This window comes from Ceratotherium simum, chromosome 6 (genome assembly GCF_057802395.1).
Source record: "Ceratotherium simum simum isolate JZ-2026a chromosome 6, ASM5780239v1, whole genome shotgun sequence".
Classification (NCBI taxonomy): domain Eukaryota; kingdom Metazoa; phylum Chordata; class Mammalia; order Perissodactyla; family Rhinocerotidae; genus Ceratotherium; species Ceratotherium simum.
The window spans coordinates 36825623-36844390 of NC_141905.1; the positions used below are offsets into that span (position 1 = coordinate 36825623).

General features: G+C 36.5%; 1 protein-coding gene across 1 annotated transcript in view; it reads right to left on the bottom strand.

Moving 5' to 3' along the window:
* REEP3 (receptor accessory protein 3) overlaps positions 1-18768 on the bottom strand; it is a 98121-nt gene that overhangs the window by 12411 nt on the left and 66942 nt on the right. Inside the window, exons 3-6 of the mRNA XM_087432158.1 lie at positions 13578-13654; positions 11013-11133; positions 10720-10833; positions 964-1111 (exon numbers count right to left, since the gene is read on the bottom strand). Coding sequence (XP_087288284.1) covers positions 964-1111; positions 10720-10833; positions 11013-11133; positions 13578-13654 — 460 coding nt within the window. The remainder of the gene's footprint in view (positions 1-963; positions 1112-10719; positions 10834-11012; positions 11134-13577; positions 13655-18768) is intronic.

An 18768-nucleotide genomic window follows, 5' to 3' on the forward strand; every position in this document is an offset into this window, starting at 1 on the left:
TTACTACCTTAATCAATGGCCACTTCTGAATTACCACCTCTTAGAAAATAGCCACCAACTTTATAAAGTTATTCATTCTAGGGAGAACTTAAAAGAAAGTTTACTATTTTTTCTTTATACGAAGGGACTGTTATTTTTCAAATTGATTTTAATTATAAAGGATGATTTTTAATCTCCCTCAAAAGAAAACTTCTACTTAAAAAAACAAAAATCAAGTAGCCCTGTACCTTATGAACTTAGTAATACGTTAATAAGAAATGTCTTGACGATCTCAGGTCTTAGCTGAACCTTGAACTACAATCTTCTTAAATGTGTTAAACTGACTAAGGAACTACGTCTTTTTATTAATGTGTATGTTTCTACGATCACAATAATTTATCAAAGTTTTAGAACATAACTATGACGTGCTCCTCATTTACATTAGAATATACTACAAGTCAGTTCTTGAACTAAAATATGTAATTTCAACACATTTTCCACTGGAGAATCCTATTTTCCAACTGAGTCATCTTTTTGTCACCCACTTAAAATTTTTCATCTTGTGAGTCAATATCCTTATTTGTTCACAGCACTTACAGTAAAGAGTGTTTAACTATAAAACTCCTCAGATGTCACTACACAGTTTGAGTAGCAAGAGTATTGATCACAGGTCAGAACTAGTGCTGGTGGTAGGGAGGTGGTGGTAACTACACCCACCACTTCTAAAAATTCATGGCAGCACAAGAGACTACTGCTACTTTCTTAGCTGGATTATCTCCACAGTCAACAAAAGGCAAGCATTAAACTTATTTAGAGAAAATTTAGAGAAAGAAAACTACAGTTAAATGTAAAGCTCAAAAATATAAGCTTAAAAATAAATCTGTCTACCCAAATTCAGAGATTTACCAGGTATTCATTTTAGTACCCATCTGGACTCAAAATCCCAGTTATGAAAGAACGATATATTAAAACAAACAAGCACACCTGCTGATTCACTGGAGGCTGCTTTACTTTTCTTTTTTGTTTCTGGTAGAGTTTGGTATGGTCTTTGTCCCACAGGTTCATCCCCTTGGATGGCTGTTAGATCATGCATACTGAAACTTCGTAAACGTTCAGTTATTGCTCCTTGGCTCTATTTAACAGAGAAGTGATAGATCCAGGAAAAAAAATACACTTTAAAATATTCAATATGTTTGCATTTAATTTTCCCTCCACATTTTATCATGAAGGTTATTCATTTTATTATGAAACTTTCAGAAAAGTTGAAAGAATTGTACAGTGGATACCCATATATCATTTACATTTCGCTATATTTGCTTTATCATATATCTACCATCTATCCATCCACCAATCCATTTCTGAATGCATTTCAGAGTAAGTTGTAAACATCAATACATTCCATGCCCAAACATTTCAGCTTAAAATTTAATTTTAAAACGTAAAAAAAATGTTACCCTCACAGTAACAGTATCCATAATTTTGCTGTCTCCTAAAAACTAGCACTTGGGGGCTGAAGTTTATGATTTGAAAGAATTTTTCTTTTCTTTTTTTTTTTTTTTTTTGTGAGGAAGATCAGCCCTGAGCTAACATCCATGCGAACCCTCCTCTTTTTGCAGAGGAAGACTGGCCCTGGGCTAACATCCGTGCCCATCTTCCTCTACTTTATATGGGACGCCACCACAGCATGGCTTGACAAGCGGTGCATCGGTGCGTGCCCTGGATAGGAATTTGCAAACCCCGGGCCGCCGCAGCAGAGCGTGTGCACTTAACCGTTATGCCACCGGGCCGGCCCCTGAAAGAACTTTTTAAAGTAAAAGAGATGCTGTTTTAAAACTAAGCTAAGTTAGGAGTGGTAACGACTCTATGTAGAACAAGGTAAAATAATTTAACAGCCAGAGAATCTTGGATATGAAACGACATTTAGTTAATGAATTCACTATCTGACAAGGCATATCTACTACTGTACAAGTTGACTTTAAGTCATTTTAAAGCCTTAACAATATGGTAGACACTAGGCACATGTGGGTATATAAATTTAAATTAACTAAAATTAAATAAACTTAAAAATTCAGTTCCTTAGTTGCACTAGCCACAACAAATGCCCAATAGCCAGATGTGGCTAGTGACTTCTGTATTGGACAATGCAGATATAGCACATTTCCATCACTGCAGAAAGTTCAATGATTTCATCATTACACAGCTTTGAGAGGGACATTTCTGAACTTTTCAGACATAACTACATTTCCCCCCAAGTAAAAAGCTTTGTAAAGAGAAAAAAATAATTTCTAAGCTTATCCACTTTGAAAATTTGCATAGCATATAGATGACTCATTTCTTATTTATAGCTGGATTAAAAATATTCTTCTAAAGGGTTTTTTACACTTATTCTTCTTCTCATACATGTGAATTTATGATTGCCTCTAATTACAACATTACTGTAGAAACTCATCCATAATGGTTCATCTCTAATTTCAAAGCCTAAGGCACTACAAACATTCAAACATTACTCCTAACATATATTTTACACTCAAGAAAAAGGTCTTGATTCATGAGTCTTGATTCAGCTGCTCTGAGTCAGTGATATCCTATTATGTCAAAACCAAACACCATTCCCATACCCCACTTAAGCTTTGTATTTCTACCATATTTTTTGAATTGTGAAAAGGAATTATTAAATTAAAGGGTCTACATCCTCAATAAAAATAATTGGATTCCATACATCTTTAAACATTCTTGGCATGCTTTAATTAACTATACTTTCTATCAGATATCATTTACTTATTAAACAGAGGATGACAGACGAATTTAGAGACACGAAAAGGAAGTGACTAATGTTCATCTGAAACAGGTGCCTTGTTTTCTCAGAACTGTCCTTTTCTTTATTCCTACCTTTATACTTCTGTGCTTTCTCTCAGCAATTCTTGACTTTTTACCTACTGTCAAACAGACGATAAATGGCATACACGTCCACGATACCCTCTTCCCAACTCAGGTGCAATTTCCAAGGCTGGTTGTAACTTGCAAACCCTCCCACTCAAGAAAGTACATCTCAGAATGCAAGTGAGTCAAAGTGCCATTCAATCAGTCTAGCTTCATATCATCCACAAACTTTGATATCTTTAATGAGTATAATCAACTAATTACTCAGGGCATATCTCACAAATGAACTCACATATTATTGTTCGTTCTATTGTTGTACTGTGTATATTTTGCCTCCAGAGCAAGATTTTAAGAAACTAGAGAAGAGGGACAAATCTTAGGCTTCTTCTATTCTCCTAGTGCACCTGATATGCTACTGATATCGAGTATGTAACAAGTAAACTAAATACTCTTTTTATACCTCTTCTTTTTCATTACTCTTGACTGCTAGAGAGTTCTCCATAGATAGCAGCATGTTTTAATGTAAACACTGGAGTTTATATGCAGACGTTCGGCAGCAAACTACAGGTATGGATGTGGGCATCTATGTGGGTAGATTACACCATCCACCAAAGGTTTGCTTTAGGTTTAGACTAAAAGTGAGCTAGGACCAACCCTGAGGTGTCTGGGTGATCTATTTATAGCCTGGATTTTTAATTTTTTTTAAATAATTTTATTTATTTATTTTTTCCCCCAAAGCCCCAGTAGATAGCCGTATGTCATAGCTGCACATCCTTCTAGTTGCTGCATGTGGGACTCGGCCTCAGCATGGCCGGAGAAGCAGTGCGTCGGTGGACGCTGGGGATCCGAACCCGGGCCGCCAGCAGTGGAGTGCGCACACTCAACCGCTAAGCCACGGGGCCGGCCCACTATAGCCTGGATTTTAATGTAGCTCTTAAGTAACCAACTCTATAGCCTCAGTATTATCAATCTCCTCAAGGGTTCAAGAAAGGCCAGGTACCGTAGGGAAAAACAAAAAGGGTCCTCATTGAGGACCCACAGATCTTCAACAGCCATTATCACCTTGAAAAATCGGATTTTCCACTGTATATTTTCTTATGGGCCCAGAATAGAACTAATATGGGAGAGAATTATTGCAGTATTGTGAACTTCAGAAACATTATATGAATTATAAATATCCAATGTGACCACTTTGAAGGACAGGTGTAATTATAAAATAATCACATATAAAGGCAGACCTATTCCCTCCAATTTTTACATCTTCAGCACAAAAAGTCATTAATAAGGAAACTGTGTTTGCAATAAAATGTTAAGTGGAAATACCTCCCCTCTACCTTGGAATTCCAAATCATATGCATAATACGGTTGCAAGTATGCAGTATGGTTATGAGTACACAGGGAAAAATACACAAAATAGAAACACTTTTTAGAAACATTTTTAGAAAAATATTTAGGCAGATGAGATGGGTGATTTTTTCCTTTTTTCCAACAACTTCTTTAATATTACAAAATTAGTCATAGATGGTATAGTGAAGTTCTAATTGTGATGTGGTACACTATCAAAATTTCTGATCTATTTCCCGCTCATTTTCCCTGTATCTATTCTCTTACTCCAAACATAAAAACTGTTTCTCTATTTTGAGGGCACAAATAGGACATTACAGTCACTTGTCAATAACAATGCTAAAACGTATTGATGTTTTATTTAAATTTATAATGCTTTATTTTCTTCTATTTGTTTTATACAATATTAAGCCAAAAGTATAAGAAAAATGAAGAAAGGTTCTAGTCCGAGGAGGAAACTATGTGTGCAAACAGCAGCCTTAGTCAACAAGGAGGAAGTAAGTTACCATCCACAAGGTAATTCTAAATCCCAGCATTTTAGATCCTATTCTCTGCAGGATTGTATGTACACTATTTATGTTAAAATTGATCCTAAAAATCGAAGAGAAAGTAACAGAAAGATTATGATGAGAATACAAAAGTCAAAGTAATTAAGAAGTATTTTGTAGACTATTTTACATTAAAACTGATAATCATTAGCAGAAGTGTTCCTAAACCTTTCAGGTGGCTCAAGTTCTTAGGGTTTGAATACGGACGGGCCCAGAACATCCATTTACGAAAATGAGAACAACAAAGGGGCTGACTGGGTTAGGGGGCGCGGTTCAGATCTTACACATTTAAGCTCTGGGAAAGATTCTTTAGCTGAGAAGCAGCTCCCTGAGTTGGTCCCACACAGAGCTTATTTACATCCAAGGGCACCGGGACATCTGAATGTCGACTCAAGTATCCAGGTACACGGCTGGCATCTGTAAAAAGGAACCCTGCACGTATGACTAATTCTCACTTCTTACACCCAAACAATTCTGCCTTTGTTTAAATATTTCATTTCCTGGTTAAACATTAAATTAATATAACTATATTTTGTGTTAAATAAGAGGAATTTACTATGCTTAGCACCTTTGTATAAAACCTTCAGCCTACTCTCTTTATATTTTGTATTAAGAATTTAAGAACATAATCAGTAATGCTTTATAATCTCACAAGCATACAATCTTTTACAGAATAATTCTTCCTCTACTGTTCAATAATGAATAGCCATTAAGCTCTATTTCTTATTGATCTTTGACATATTACATTATAATTGCAGATAAGGTTCGTTCCCAGTTTTTAGGGAAATCTCTTTTCCCCATGGACATTCAACAATTAACCTGGTCAAGCCTAGAATGAAATTGACTGCATTTGCATTAAGTGAATAATATATTTTAGTGGTTTTAAGATTAAAGCAAAATATATTTACTGAGGAACATTTGTAACAGAGAAAAACATAAAAAAGAAAATAAAATTATTTGTAACCTATCACCAAAGCTACCTATACATATTTATATATCCTATTAGCTTTTTCTGACTCATCATACTTTTAGAGCAGGGTTTCTCAGCCTCATCACCGTTGCTATTTTGGGCTGGATAACTTTTTGTTGTGGACTATAGAATATTAAGCAGCATCCCTGGCCTCTACCCCCTCGATGCAAGTAGCAGCAACCCCCTCCCTCAGTTGTGACACCCAAAATGTCTCAAGACATTGCCGAATGTCCCTTTGGGGGGCAAAACTCCCCCCAATTGAGAACCACTGTTTTAGAGACATAAGAGGTTTTAGAAGTCAGGTTTCACCTCTTTGTTTTATAGGTATGAAAATTAATACTTAGAGAAATCAGTGCAGATGATGTGCTCAAAAATCTCATGACTAATTAGTGGCAGAATTAGGGCTAAAAAATGCAGGTAACTAGACTGCTAGAGAATTCAATGTTCATTACAACATTCTGCTTCCCTGGATTTTTGTAGGGAAAATAGTATGACTTTTCTTTTCCATTGTCTGGACAAATGCTCTCTTTTTTAATGGATGATACTAAGTAGCTGAATATCCTCAAATCCTTTTACAAACAGAAAGCCATTAAAGCAGACAAAAAGATGTCAGGATTTTTGACCTAATCATCATTTAAAGTCAATTAGACTTCAGCAATTTTACCTGTAAGGCTCTAATTTCTGTGATAATTGATTTTTTATAATATCTGCTAATTCACCAAGAAAAGGCTGCCAGAGAAAATTCAAAGAGATGGTTAATATGACTGAGAGTATTTTCTTCAACTGTCCTTCATTGGGCAGTAGTGTTGCTCACCTGTACAAAAGCCACCTGCATTTCTCATGTGAAAAGCTATGGAATGTTGAACATCCTCAGCAAAATCCTTGAAGGTCCTTCATATATTTATGCTTTGCTCAGCCAAAATGAACCTGTACACTGACCTTGTGAACAGATGCCTGGTAATGAGGTCATAGAACTGAGTAACATTTTCAGAAAATTGCTTTACGGTGTAATAAATGTTCTGATTAGATTCCTATTTTCATCTTCAACATGCTCAAGGGGTTCAACCTGGGAAACCTCGTCAGGGATATCACCGATCTTTAAAGGTCACACTAAGAGTCCAATCATTTTTAGCCTGAAAGATATTTTTAACAAATTATGTGTTATAAAGATCTTAAATTAATTCTCAAGTCTTACTATTGGCTTTCTTGCAGTTTCTCCTTAAACTTGACCTATTTCCTATTTCAGTTTCAACTTACTCTTCAGTATGATGGCTCAGCGATTCTTCCATCGCAGTGCCTTTCTTTGACATCTCCAGAGATGCAACTAATTTCACCTACTTGAAATAGGCACAGTACAACTTGAGGCAAATAGTGTTAATATTATGCTATGTTCAGCAAATTTAATGACTATTTCTAATAAATGAAATCCAGGATGGTTGAAGCCAACATCCCTGTGTTCATGCTGAGAATGGGGAGGGTACCTCATATACAGTGATCTTGATAACAAAAGGATCACCACATCACAAATGAAAGAGAAAGTTCCAAAATGAATTCAAATTACAGGATATGTTTGTTTGTTTTGCCGTGGTAACTCAGATGATTTTTATGCTCTGTTTCTGGACTTTGAGGTGGGGAGGTGGTTTAAGGACGTTAAGTATATAAATAAAAGCAAACAATGAATCACAAAAAATAAAGCCAGAGAAATGTAGGTATAGGATTGCTTTTATAGCCTTTCTACAGAAAAGTATTTCTGTGAGTTTATGCTTATTTTAATAATGGAGGGCAAAGGGGAGGCTCTTAGCAACCAAAGATGAGATAAAGTTTTCAGTTAGTGAATACAGACATTCAGCTAGACAGCAGCCTGTGAGGGTAGGGTCCGTACCTATCCTGTTCCTTGTTGCAGCCTCAGCACCTACCACATAGTAGGCATTAAACAAACAGATGTTGAATAAATATGAAGGATGCTAAATACTAATGGCAGCCAAGTATAAAATAATAATAAACGAAGAGGGAATGAGGATAAGACAATATAGTGGGGATTTCTGATTCCCCACATAGAGGGTTTGGAAGTAGTAAACATAAGTCACAGTAAAATAAATATCCCACAAAATAGTCACAATACGTAGGAAGCAGTCTCACAGAGTAGCAGGATTATAAACTATATTTAAGTGTTAAAGTGAGGAGGAAAAATGGGATTTGTATGCCTCTATGTTTCCCAAAACATATCCTAAAATGTCTATATTTTCTAAGCAATTTTTCAAGTTGAAATTTAATTTTCAGTTTTTTGCCATAGAATCATCTTGAATGATGCTTTTAAATATGGAAAATTCAGAAAGCATCTTCTTTTGGGTGTAAATAAATACATGTAGTTCACTTGCAAAGTCAAATAATGCTAAATTTTATAACAAAAGAAAGCAACAAGCTTTCTTGTTTTTTTGCTTGGTCCCCTTCTCCTCTCCAGGCACCACTTTAAACCCTTCTACTTTCCTATCCAGCAGATGAGGATTTTAGTTCTCTTCCACCCTCTTTTCTCCTTCCCCCATCTTCCCAATAGAGCAAAATCACAGTGGTTCAATCCATAGTCTGTGTTCTCATAACTGTGATGTAAATGCTGTTCACCACTGGGCTAAGTCATGCTCCATTATTATATTTCCTTTCTTATATAAGTTTTGTTTTTTTTCTGGAGTTAACAATTATCCCTTTTTTTCTGACTCATTTGCTTAGTTGTCCTACGCTCTCCCTCTTCACACTGCCTCAAGTACATTTTTCATTGGTGCTCAGGGCTGATGCACAGCTCCATTGTGGTACCTGCTGTCTATAGCCAGTATGTCTTCTGATTGGTCACAGCATGTGCTGATTGGTTTAAGTATCATCCCTGCATAGGTTTAAACCTATTAGATACTCTTGGCTCTATACTTTTCCCAAAGACACCTGTCCTGGCACCCTTCACGCATCACATCCAATTTTGGCCACTTGTACTCTGGACTTGCTGTTAGAGCTCCTTCTGGGAATTCCTGTCACCTCCCTTCTGTGCTGGATACTCTGTTTCCTGGATCCCATGGGTTTCCTTTTTCGTGGATTATTCCCTAAGTGTGGCAGAGCATATCTACCCTGACAAAGGATGCATAGGAGGTAAATTTTGTGAATATGCATGCCTAAAATAGGAAAAAAAAAAAAAAAAAAGATTTGTTCTAAGCTCACACATGACTGAGAGCTTCACCATTACAAGCTCTTCTGTCTTCAAGCTTCCATTGTTACTACACAGAAATTTAATGCCATTCTGATTCGTGATCATTTGAATGTGACATACTTTTTATCTTTAGAATCTTTTAAGAATTCTCTCCTTATCGTTGGTGTTTTGAAATATTCCAATGACCTTGCTTAGAGTCAGTCTTTTTCTCATTGATTGCACTGGGTACTTTGTGGGCCCTTTCAACCTGGAGATTCATGTCCTTCAGTTCTGGGAAATATTGTATTATTTCTTGGATAATTGCATCTGTTCTCTCTTGGTAGAATTCCTAATTGTTGAATGTTGGAACTCCTGAATGATCTTTTTTAGTAGATATGGAAATAAGGAATGTATTTTTATTAAGCAAGAAATGAAAAGCAAATGAACTTCTTCTAAAATGGAAAATAGTCCTTAAATAAGATGAAAATTTTGCTATTTTAGTATTTGTTCATATCTACACTAATAAAGGAAAAAGCCTTTAAAAGCTAAATAACAGGCAAACTATACTACATTAAAGTGTAGATAATTAATAATCATTAATAATACAGTTGTCTTATATGTCTAGTGCTGCATAGTTAGTAAGTTTCCACTTAATCCTCAATGCAACACTTCTAGGTATATAATTTAAATATAATTTTGATTTTTAATCTTGTTGATCATATTAATTGTGGTACTTGAGCCAAAGATCACTACGAAAAGTGAAAGCTCATTCTGGGAATTCTATTTGACATTTTACATCCCTTCACCATTGCTATTAGATAAAATCACCACTTAATTAGAATATTTATTTCCATAGCATTGTTGTTTTATTTCAAGATAACTAAGTTGAAAAAGTCTAACTCAAAAGCTAGAATACTATTTAATCTCAATTTAACTTAATAGCAACAAACTCAAATTTTCACTTGAAGTGAGACAGAGACATGTCATATTAAAGTTTATCGGGCTCTTACTATATTTTGGCAAGCACTGTGTTTTTATAATATGCTCTCACAGACAGGTATAATATCCCCATTTTATACATGAAGCAACTAAGGAACACAGAAGTTAAGTAAATCACCAACAGTTATTTAGAAAGTCACACTCAGCACTTTCTGGATCTGAAGCCTGTTTTCTTTCCATATACTACACACCAAAATCAATTATGCTATGGTATTTAAAATAAACCACACTAATTACTACATGCAAAGAAATCCGAAAGCCGTAACGCAAGTTTTCACAGAAGGCATTCACTTGATAACTTGGCTTGCAAAACACAACACATGACATTAGTAATTGGCTAAGTAAAATCTCAAGTCTTAAGAACAGAATTTTTTCATGCCTTATTTTGAATAATCAGTTACCTCAAATTGGTCGAAGTAGGGGTGCAGAAGTAAGCCAGAAATCCTACCAAGATATTATGATAGAGAGAGAGGGAGAGAGAGAATACCAAAGACAGAGAAAGAAAGAATGGTCATCTTTACTAAAGGTGATTTATGCAAAACTATTTTAAGGTTATAAAGTAGGAAAATTATGACAAAATGACATTTTCAGGTATGTTTTATTTATTAACTAGCTCTCATTTTGTGATCAATTAAGAGTTTCAAAATATTGAGTAGTTACAGAAAACATGTAAAAATGTTTTTAAAATCATCTGTTCTTTCCAGTATTATAAAAATAAACAGAAAACAAAATTCTGTCAAAATTTTATAACGATCTGAAATAAAAAGCTACCCTACTTTTATCCACTGACTTAATGTGACCTTGGATGAAAAAAGTAAATAAAAAATTACCTTCACAGCTGCGGTGACAGCAGCAGTAGCTGCTAAGTTTAAACCTTGCCGCCCAAAGTTTACCATAGTCTCATAGCCTCGTTCCTTTGCTTGTACAATATAATCATCAATCTCCTGGGAAGAAAAACCCCAAACCCACATATATTAATTTTATTTAAAAATAATGCCAAGAAGCCAAATACTAGGACTTACTTACCCCCATATTATAATACTGTCACTAATTTTATAGCATAAAGCATGTGATGATGTACATTTCTAACAAATGATCTGTGGAAATAATTTATATGTCTTACCCTTTCCTTTGAAGAAAGAAGTGGATGAAGGAATTTTCTATATATTAAACTTGCTCCTTTGGTATAGGGAGAGAGCAGCCATATGACAAAAGCAATCTTAAGCTCATAGTACAGGGGGAACCTAACAAGAAAAAATTTGAAAAAACCATGGTGAAAATAAACTACAAACAATGAGGAAATCACAACAAAGCTTTTTAAAAGTTCAGTCACTGTGTTTTCACATGTACAAGTGAGTGATCAGGGAAACAACTATGTTTGAATCTATGAATTAAACTTATTAACTATAGATCAGTTAACAAAAGAGTGGCCTGATCCCTGCAGAGATTCACACCTTCTAGTACAAGATTCTTCCATTTAAGCAGGTAGAGGCAAGCTGCCAGCTGACTGCAGCAGTTCAGAGAGGGCATTAATAACATGTAACCAGGGCAGACAGGTAGACCCACCCTGTCTGCAGAGCCCAACTACCACGGCAGTTCCTGACATACCCTCAAGCATCAGGACTCTACATGCTCCAAGTGCACAATGTTACCCCATACACATATCTCCTTCTCTTTCTCAGAACTCCCAGAAAACTTCCCGTCCAATCTCATTTGGCCAGAATTCCAGCACTGTGCAGACCTAAATTGTTCACCAGCAAGGAGAAAGGAATTACCACTGTGGTAGAGGGGGAATTAGGGTTATACACCCACGCCCTTTCCATGTGACTCTGCAGTGCCTTCCCTGTAGGCCAAATACTCTTCCTCAAGCAATGACTGTGGGTTTAGCCATGTGACCTGCGTTGGCTAACAGAATGTGAGTGTGACCTTCGTCACATGCAAGCAGAAGCTTTAAATACCCTCACTCCAACACCTCCAACCTCTTGCTTTAAACTTTTGTTTCCTGCCATGAGAACAGCTGCTTCTTCAGGCTTGGTTCTGAAACGAGAAGACACTTAAAACTGAACTGAGCCCAGCAAAGCTGCAGCCAATGATTTGCCCTCAAGCAGCTTGAGCAAGAAATAAATGTTTGTTTTTTTAACCCTCTGTGCTTTTAGAGTTGTTTGTTGCTACTGCAAAAGTTAACTACTACACCATGTGGGGACCAGCAGACATGATAACTGAAAATCTGGGCTCTTCTGATGAGGTAGAGGGACAGGGGCAAGTAAGGAATGACTACAGTGTAGTCAGCAAAGGGTCTCTGCCACAGTGTAATTACAGAGGAGTTTCTGGACTTCCATTGTTCATGGTAAACTTTTTCTACATTTTTCACTTTTTAATAATGTATATATGCGAAATTTGCAATCTGAAAAAAAATAAATCTTTAAAAAGAGAACTTTGAAAGTTAAGAGAGCTAGAATGGTTTGGAATCTGTGTTCTGCCACTTAACAACCAACCAACCCTCCCCCAAACCCCTACACCAAAAACTTAAGAAGTAAATGAATGAGCTTTGGGACAGAGAAAGGAAAACTTACATTTCAAAGCAGAAGAGAAAGATGGGTGCAGATACAGAGAAGTTCATAAATAAGGGCAGGTGGTTAAGAACATTTAAGTCTGATGACTTCTATTTTTTTCTAGCAATCCAATGTGACCTAATGTGCTGTGAGAATACGATGAGAACAGCAAAGTCAGAAAGACAGTTTAAGGAGAGAAAAGCAAATGTTTGAAACAGATACAGAAGGGAAAGGAAGTGGCAAGTAAAGGAAACAGGGAGGTTCAAATTGATACCTATATGAGCAGCTGACTGATTTTATTGGCTGCATTTAGTAGCCCAGGTAAAGAAATAAAGAAGGGCTAATTTAGGCTGAAGGTTTGTGCAGCAAGGGCAACTGAAGATACTGGCAAGATAGTAAGTGTCAAGACTTTGAGAGGAGGACTTCTCCAAGTGATGGCAAGGTTTAGATGGAAATGCATTACTGAAATATAGCACAAGGAGATTTAAGTAGTTCCACTAAGTATTGTTCCTCAGTAAAATGTTAAATCCTTGGGGACAACGTGCTTTAATTTAATTTTGTCTCAGCTATTTGGAACAGAGGAGCCAGGGAGCTGGTGGTGAGTGGGTGTCCACGTGGATGCTGACGTCATCCAGTCTCAATGTTTGCAGATGAGAGTTTTAAGGGTGGGAAGGGAGTCCTAAAACCGGATGCTGTGGGCTTCAAAAGAGGAGTCTGTTTAGGAAGTAGTCTTAATGTTTGTAGATGAGAGTTTTAATGGTGGGGAGGGAGTGCTAAAACCAGATGCTGTGGGCTTCAAAAGAGGAGTCGTTTAGGAAGTGATAAGGAAAAATAGCCTGAAGTCATCAGCGTAGAAAAAGGACAAATGACAACCAAGTTTCTCTATTGCAAGATACTGGCAGGTGTGTGGGAGGTGGGCAGGGCATGGCACTTGGGGAGAAGAATGAGCTGCCTTTATTTGAGGGGCACTGTAAGGAAAGTAATGTTCTTATGGGGAAACCAGATGAAGAAAATGAGACATTGGATAATTAGGTAACTTGATCAAATTCACTTAGTTACCAGCCAGAACAGAAAAAGAACTCAGGACACCTGAGAATGAGTCTTTAGTCTGGCCCTTTCTCAATACTAGAACTTACCAAGCAACTGTCTGATCTGCTATTGTTTCAATCACAGTATAGAGAGCAAAAACAATCCAGTACATCATCCATCGAACCTGGAAATAATAAAAATACTTATGAAATAATAGACTAAAATTATACGCAACTCGGAATAATTATATATATGTCACATATATTTCTAGATATATGGTATGTTGGATCAAACGCAGAAGGTGATGGTTTAATTCTCAACAGGTTTTATGTCTGAGTTCCTCACATCATTGCATCAATAGTCTTGGGATACAAGAATCAAAGAATAACAAATCTCTAGGCCTGATACAATGTAATGTAGGAATCTGAATGAAAGAATTGGAAAAATAGGATACATTTTTCTTAACTGGAGGAAAATTCTTTAAAAGATCTTATTCTTATCTACATGCTTCTTTATGAAGTTTATTTGCTATTTATTGTATAAATAATATAGTATAATATGATATGGCCACCTTTAATCTTTATTAGTCTTTTAAATTTTGCATTCCTTATTTCTCAATATATAGAAACTGTTCAGAAACCACAGAACATTCCTGGGTTTGTTACATCTATAAGGCTAGTCACCCAGTTGGAAAGTCTAAGGTTAATGTCTTCTCCCTCTTCCCCTACATATAAGCCTGTACTCCAGTACCACGATGGTTGCTGCAATAGAACGAATGTTTGTGTCCCCACCCCTCCAATCCCCAATTCATCTGTTGAAATTGTAACCCCAAACGTGTATTAGGAGGTGGGGCCTTTGGGAGGTGATGAGGTCATGAGGGTGGAGTCCTCATGAATGGGATCAGTATCCTTCTAAAAAGGGCCCCCAGAGAGCTCTCTCGCCCCGTCCACCATGTGAGGACACAGTGAGAAGACGGCTGTCCAGGAACCAGGAAGTGAGTCCTCACCAGACATGGGATCTGCCGGCACCTTGATCTCAGACTTACCAGACACCAGAACTGTGAGAAATAAATTTCTGTTGTTTATAAACCACCCAGTCTATGTATTTTTGTTATAGTAGTCTGAGTGGACTAAGACAGTAGTTCAGGACATTTTTACCTCTTGCCTGGGAACAGAGCATCCTAACTGGTTCCTGAGACTCTGGTGTCTCTTTGTACCAATCCTTTTCATAGAATGCTGCCAAATTAATTTTTTTTGAACTCATTCCACCAAATTTACACCTTTCCACCTACTAGAGTGTACAGACTCTCTTATCTCTCAAGTAGGTTGGATTTTCATTAAGGATTAAAATCTCTGCTCTTCTGCTCAGTATTATAACAATAGCTAATACACAAAACCATGCCGACTATGGACTAGGGACTGTACTAAGTGCACGACATATATTAATTCATTTACTCCCCACGACAACATTACAAGGTAGGAAACAGTTATTTCCACTATAGGTACAGAAACAGTGGCACAGAGAGGTAAAATGACATGCTCAAGGTCATTTAGCCAGGATTTGAATCCAGGCTGCCTGACTCTGGAATTTGTGCTATTAACCAATTATACCACGTAGAGAAAGAAACTGTAAGGAATTGCTGAATGTGAGTTCCAAGAATAACCACTACTTCCTTTGTTCTCATCCCAGTGAGATGACAAAAAAAATTCAGGTCTCTATAAAATAGCTAGAAAACTGACCTAACTATTTAGTTTTAATACAGATGCCTGTTTGGATATTCCAGAGACAATATGAAACTATAACTCAAGTAGCTTTTACATTTTCTGTTTACATGAACAAATCAATTAAAAATAGCCATGAATAACTTTTGAAGTAATGTATTATGAAATATGAATAATACCAATTTACTCTAATTCATAGAGACTCCAGAAAGCTTAAAAAATTTGCCCAAAGCAAATAATAGGGCATATTATCTATTTTTGAAACACAAGGAAACTGATTTATAAGATTATCATCTCAAGTTTTAAAAAAAGGCCAAAAGTTCTTTTTAGTTTTTCACTTTTCTTGAGTTCTCTTAAATCCTTCACTGCTGCCAATTTCAAGCTTTTGTCCAAGTATGGGGATTTTCTTCCAGGGCTAAAATCCTACGTATATTTTCTCCCACCCCTCCCTTTTTAAAGGAAAGTGATGCTCTCATATGAGTTCATTTACTTAGCCTTTCCAAATCCAAACACTAATTTAGTACTTTTACCTTTCAACTGTATTCACAAAGTTATCTTTTACCCTGATTGACTATAAGCCTCCCCCGCAAAAGAAATGAAGAAAAAAGACTACAACCAGAAGGATGAGCTTTATAAAGCTAAAAGGGACCTTGGAGGTGACCAAGCTTTTTAAAACTATACAACCCTTTACTGGAAAAAACTGGGCCTTTATTGGAAGAAACTTGGGCCAGCTCGGTGCCATAGTGGTTAAGTTCACAAGTTCTGCTTTGGCAGCCCAGGGTTCGCCAGTTTGGATCCTGGGCGTGGACCTACTCACCACTCATCAAGCCATGCTGAGGCAGTGTCCCACATAGAAGAACTAGAAGGACCTACAACTAGGATATACAACTATGTACTGGGGCTTTGGGGAGAAAAAAAGAAAAAGAGGAAGATTGACAACAGATTTAGCTCAGGGCCAATCAATTACAAGAGAAACTGCTCCTGTTGGGCCTCCCATTCTACCCACCATAGGACTCCTGAGGAGACTCCAAGAAACCCTAGTGCTCCATGGGGCAGAGTGTGAAAACAAATAACATAGCAAACTGCTCTCACTTAATTGAGGGCCTAAATAAGTAAATTGTGTGAGGTCACTGAGCTAGGAAATGGCTGAAGGAGGTGCAGTCTGCCTTGAAGCCTGAACAAGGCAGCTTCTCAAACAAGTGGCTGCCATCAGTCCCACCTTTTCAGGTCTCTTCCTCTCCTGTACACAGCACAGGGATTTCAGTGTAAACATTATCACCATCTTTCCCAGGAAAGTGGAGGTTTAAATTAAATTGTGTCTCTCACAGAAAGTTTAGCAAACTTTCAGAAAAATAAAATTATTTAAGTCAATGCCTGTTAACTTTTCATTATTTCACTTTGTGATTTTCCAAATGGATAACAACTATAAATAATACTCCACATAATATACCTGTTAATAGAGTCAAGTAGAGGTGAAAGGCACTGCTGTTTGGTGATACTCCCTAAACAATTAGTTCTCGAGTGGATTAGAGCCCACAGATTTCAAAACCACTCTCACTTCAGTAAAGTCAAGTGCTTATTCAGTTATTAATAACCCAATTAATATTAATTAATTTATTAATATATACATTATGTTAAAATTAAATTAATTATAATTTATATTTATATATTAATAACATACTAATAACAAATGAAGTTATTAAATTAATTTAAAACCCCACAAAACAAATATGTACTTTAAAATATATAATGTTTATCTCTAAAAAAACAAAATATTTATTTAGGTTTTGAAAATATTTAATAATGTCAAAAATAAAAGAAGAACAAGGAGGCCAGGCCTTTTTAGTTAAAAAACAACAAACCATCCAATCATTAGGGTATTCCTGGACATTTTCCTGGGGTATTGGCTACAATTTCATATAAGCAAAATTCCACGGTTTTAATTTGTCTTTAATGAATAAATTCTTTGACAATCTGCTCTCTTAAACTTATGGATTTTTGGTTCTCTTTACCAGAAATATGGACCTTAAATATAGCTGAATCTAGGCAATAATTAAATGAACTCAATTAGCATGTGTTATTCATGGGAGTAACCACAAAGAAAGTTAACCTTGAAAAGATATTCCTTTCCTTTTTCTATTAATGGATTTGGTTGTGATTTTATACCAAATGATTACTCAGCAAAGCTTTTCTAAAACTATACCTCAAGGTTGCTCAGCCTACTGTTTAAGGTTTTGCCCAAAGGAAATAACAGAAAGAAGGTCAAAACAAAAGAAAAGAAAAAAAGAAGAGAGCAAGTCACAAAATTATAAGTATAATTAAATACGTGAAGATAAAATATTATTTAGATCAACAGAAAAAATCAACAACAAAATGCAATACTAAAACCAAAAATTGGTAGGAAAATAATCACATTGACAATCTTATGAATGTATATAACCAAATGTAATAGAAATAAGTGCTACTAAAATGTTATGCAAATAAAAGTAAGTTCACAGGTAACTTTAATAAATCACAATCTACCTTTCAAGTTACTGGGGGAAAAGGTTAAAGGCATCATCTTTATTTGGTAAAATTTATGTTCTTGGGAAAGTGGGAACAAATAGTATTTCCTTCAGTTCAGAGATAATTGGTAAAATCAACAAACTGTTGTTTAGATCTCTTCACGAGAACAACGAGTAATAAGAAAGCTGTACTCAACTTTGTCCTAAAAGTCTCTTTGATCCCAGGGAACTGAATTATCCAACAAGGTGAAGCTTATACCTATAAGCACTAAGATGGATACACACATCCCACTTTTGATTAATCCTTCATATGAAACATAATTTAGACAATTCTTAAGGATTCAGGCAGCATCATGACATATAACATTCATCGATACAACTGTAGCAAACCCTACCTACTCCATGTCATGGGAATAGAAACATGAAGCTTCTGTCCTCAAGGATTTAACATTTTACTGGGGAGAAAAACGAGTAAATTATCTGTGTTTTATAAAAAACAAACGTTCTGCTGTTTTTACTATATTCAATGCACTAGCTCCCAGTATGAGTTAAGACTGCAAAAATTTGAGGAAAGCTTACTAAAGGGACTATTTATAAAGCTGTGGGCAAGATTCAGGAAAACCAATAAAGGGTAGCGGCACACCCACTGTTGAGCTAGCAACAGCAGGAACTGGCATGTCTCCTAGGTGTGAAGGAGGGAGGAGAGGGCAAGGTTTCCTGGAATCAGAGAGGGTAACCGGAGGGGAGAGCTGTAGCCTCAGGTAGACAGTCACTGATAACCCATGGAGGCAGCGGGGAAGCGGAGAGCACAACACTCTGACCTCATGCTCATCCTGCATTCTCATCTTATGCAGGAGCCTCTCACGAGCCAAACCCAAAGGGAAGCCAGAGATGATGTCATTGTATTGATCAGCCTCCTGGGCCATAAACAAGGCAGGGAAACTCCACTGGAGGGGCAGTTGGAAGTTCCCAGCACTACTCAGCGTGTCAGCTCTTTGAAACATATCCAGAATCGAAGTCATTTCTCATCACTTCCATAGATATCTCCCCAGCCCAGATGACCATCATCTCCT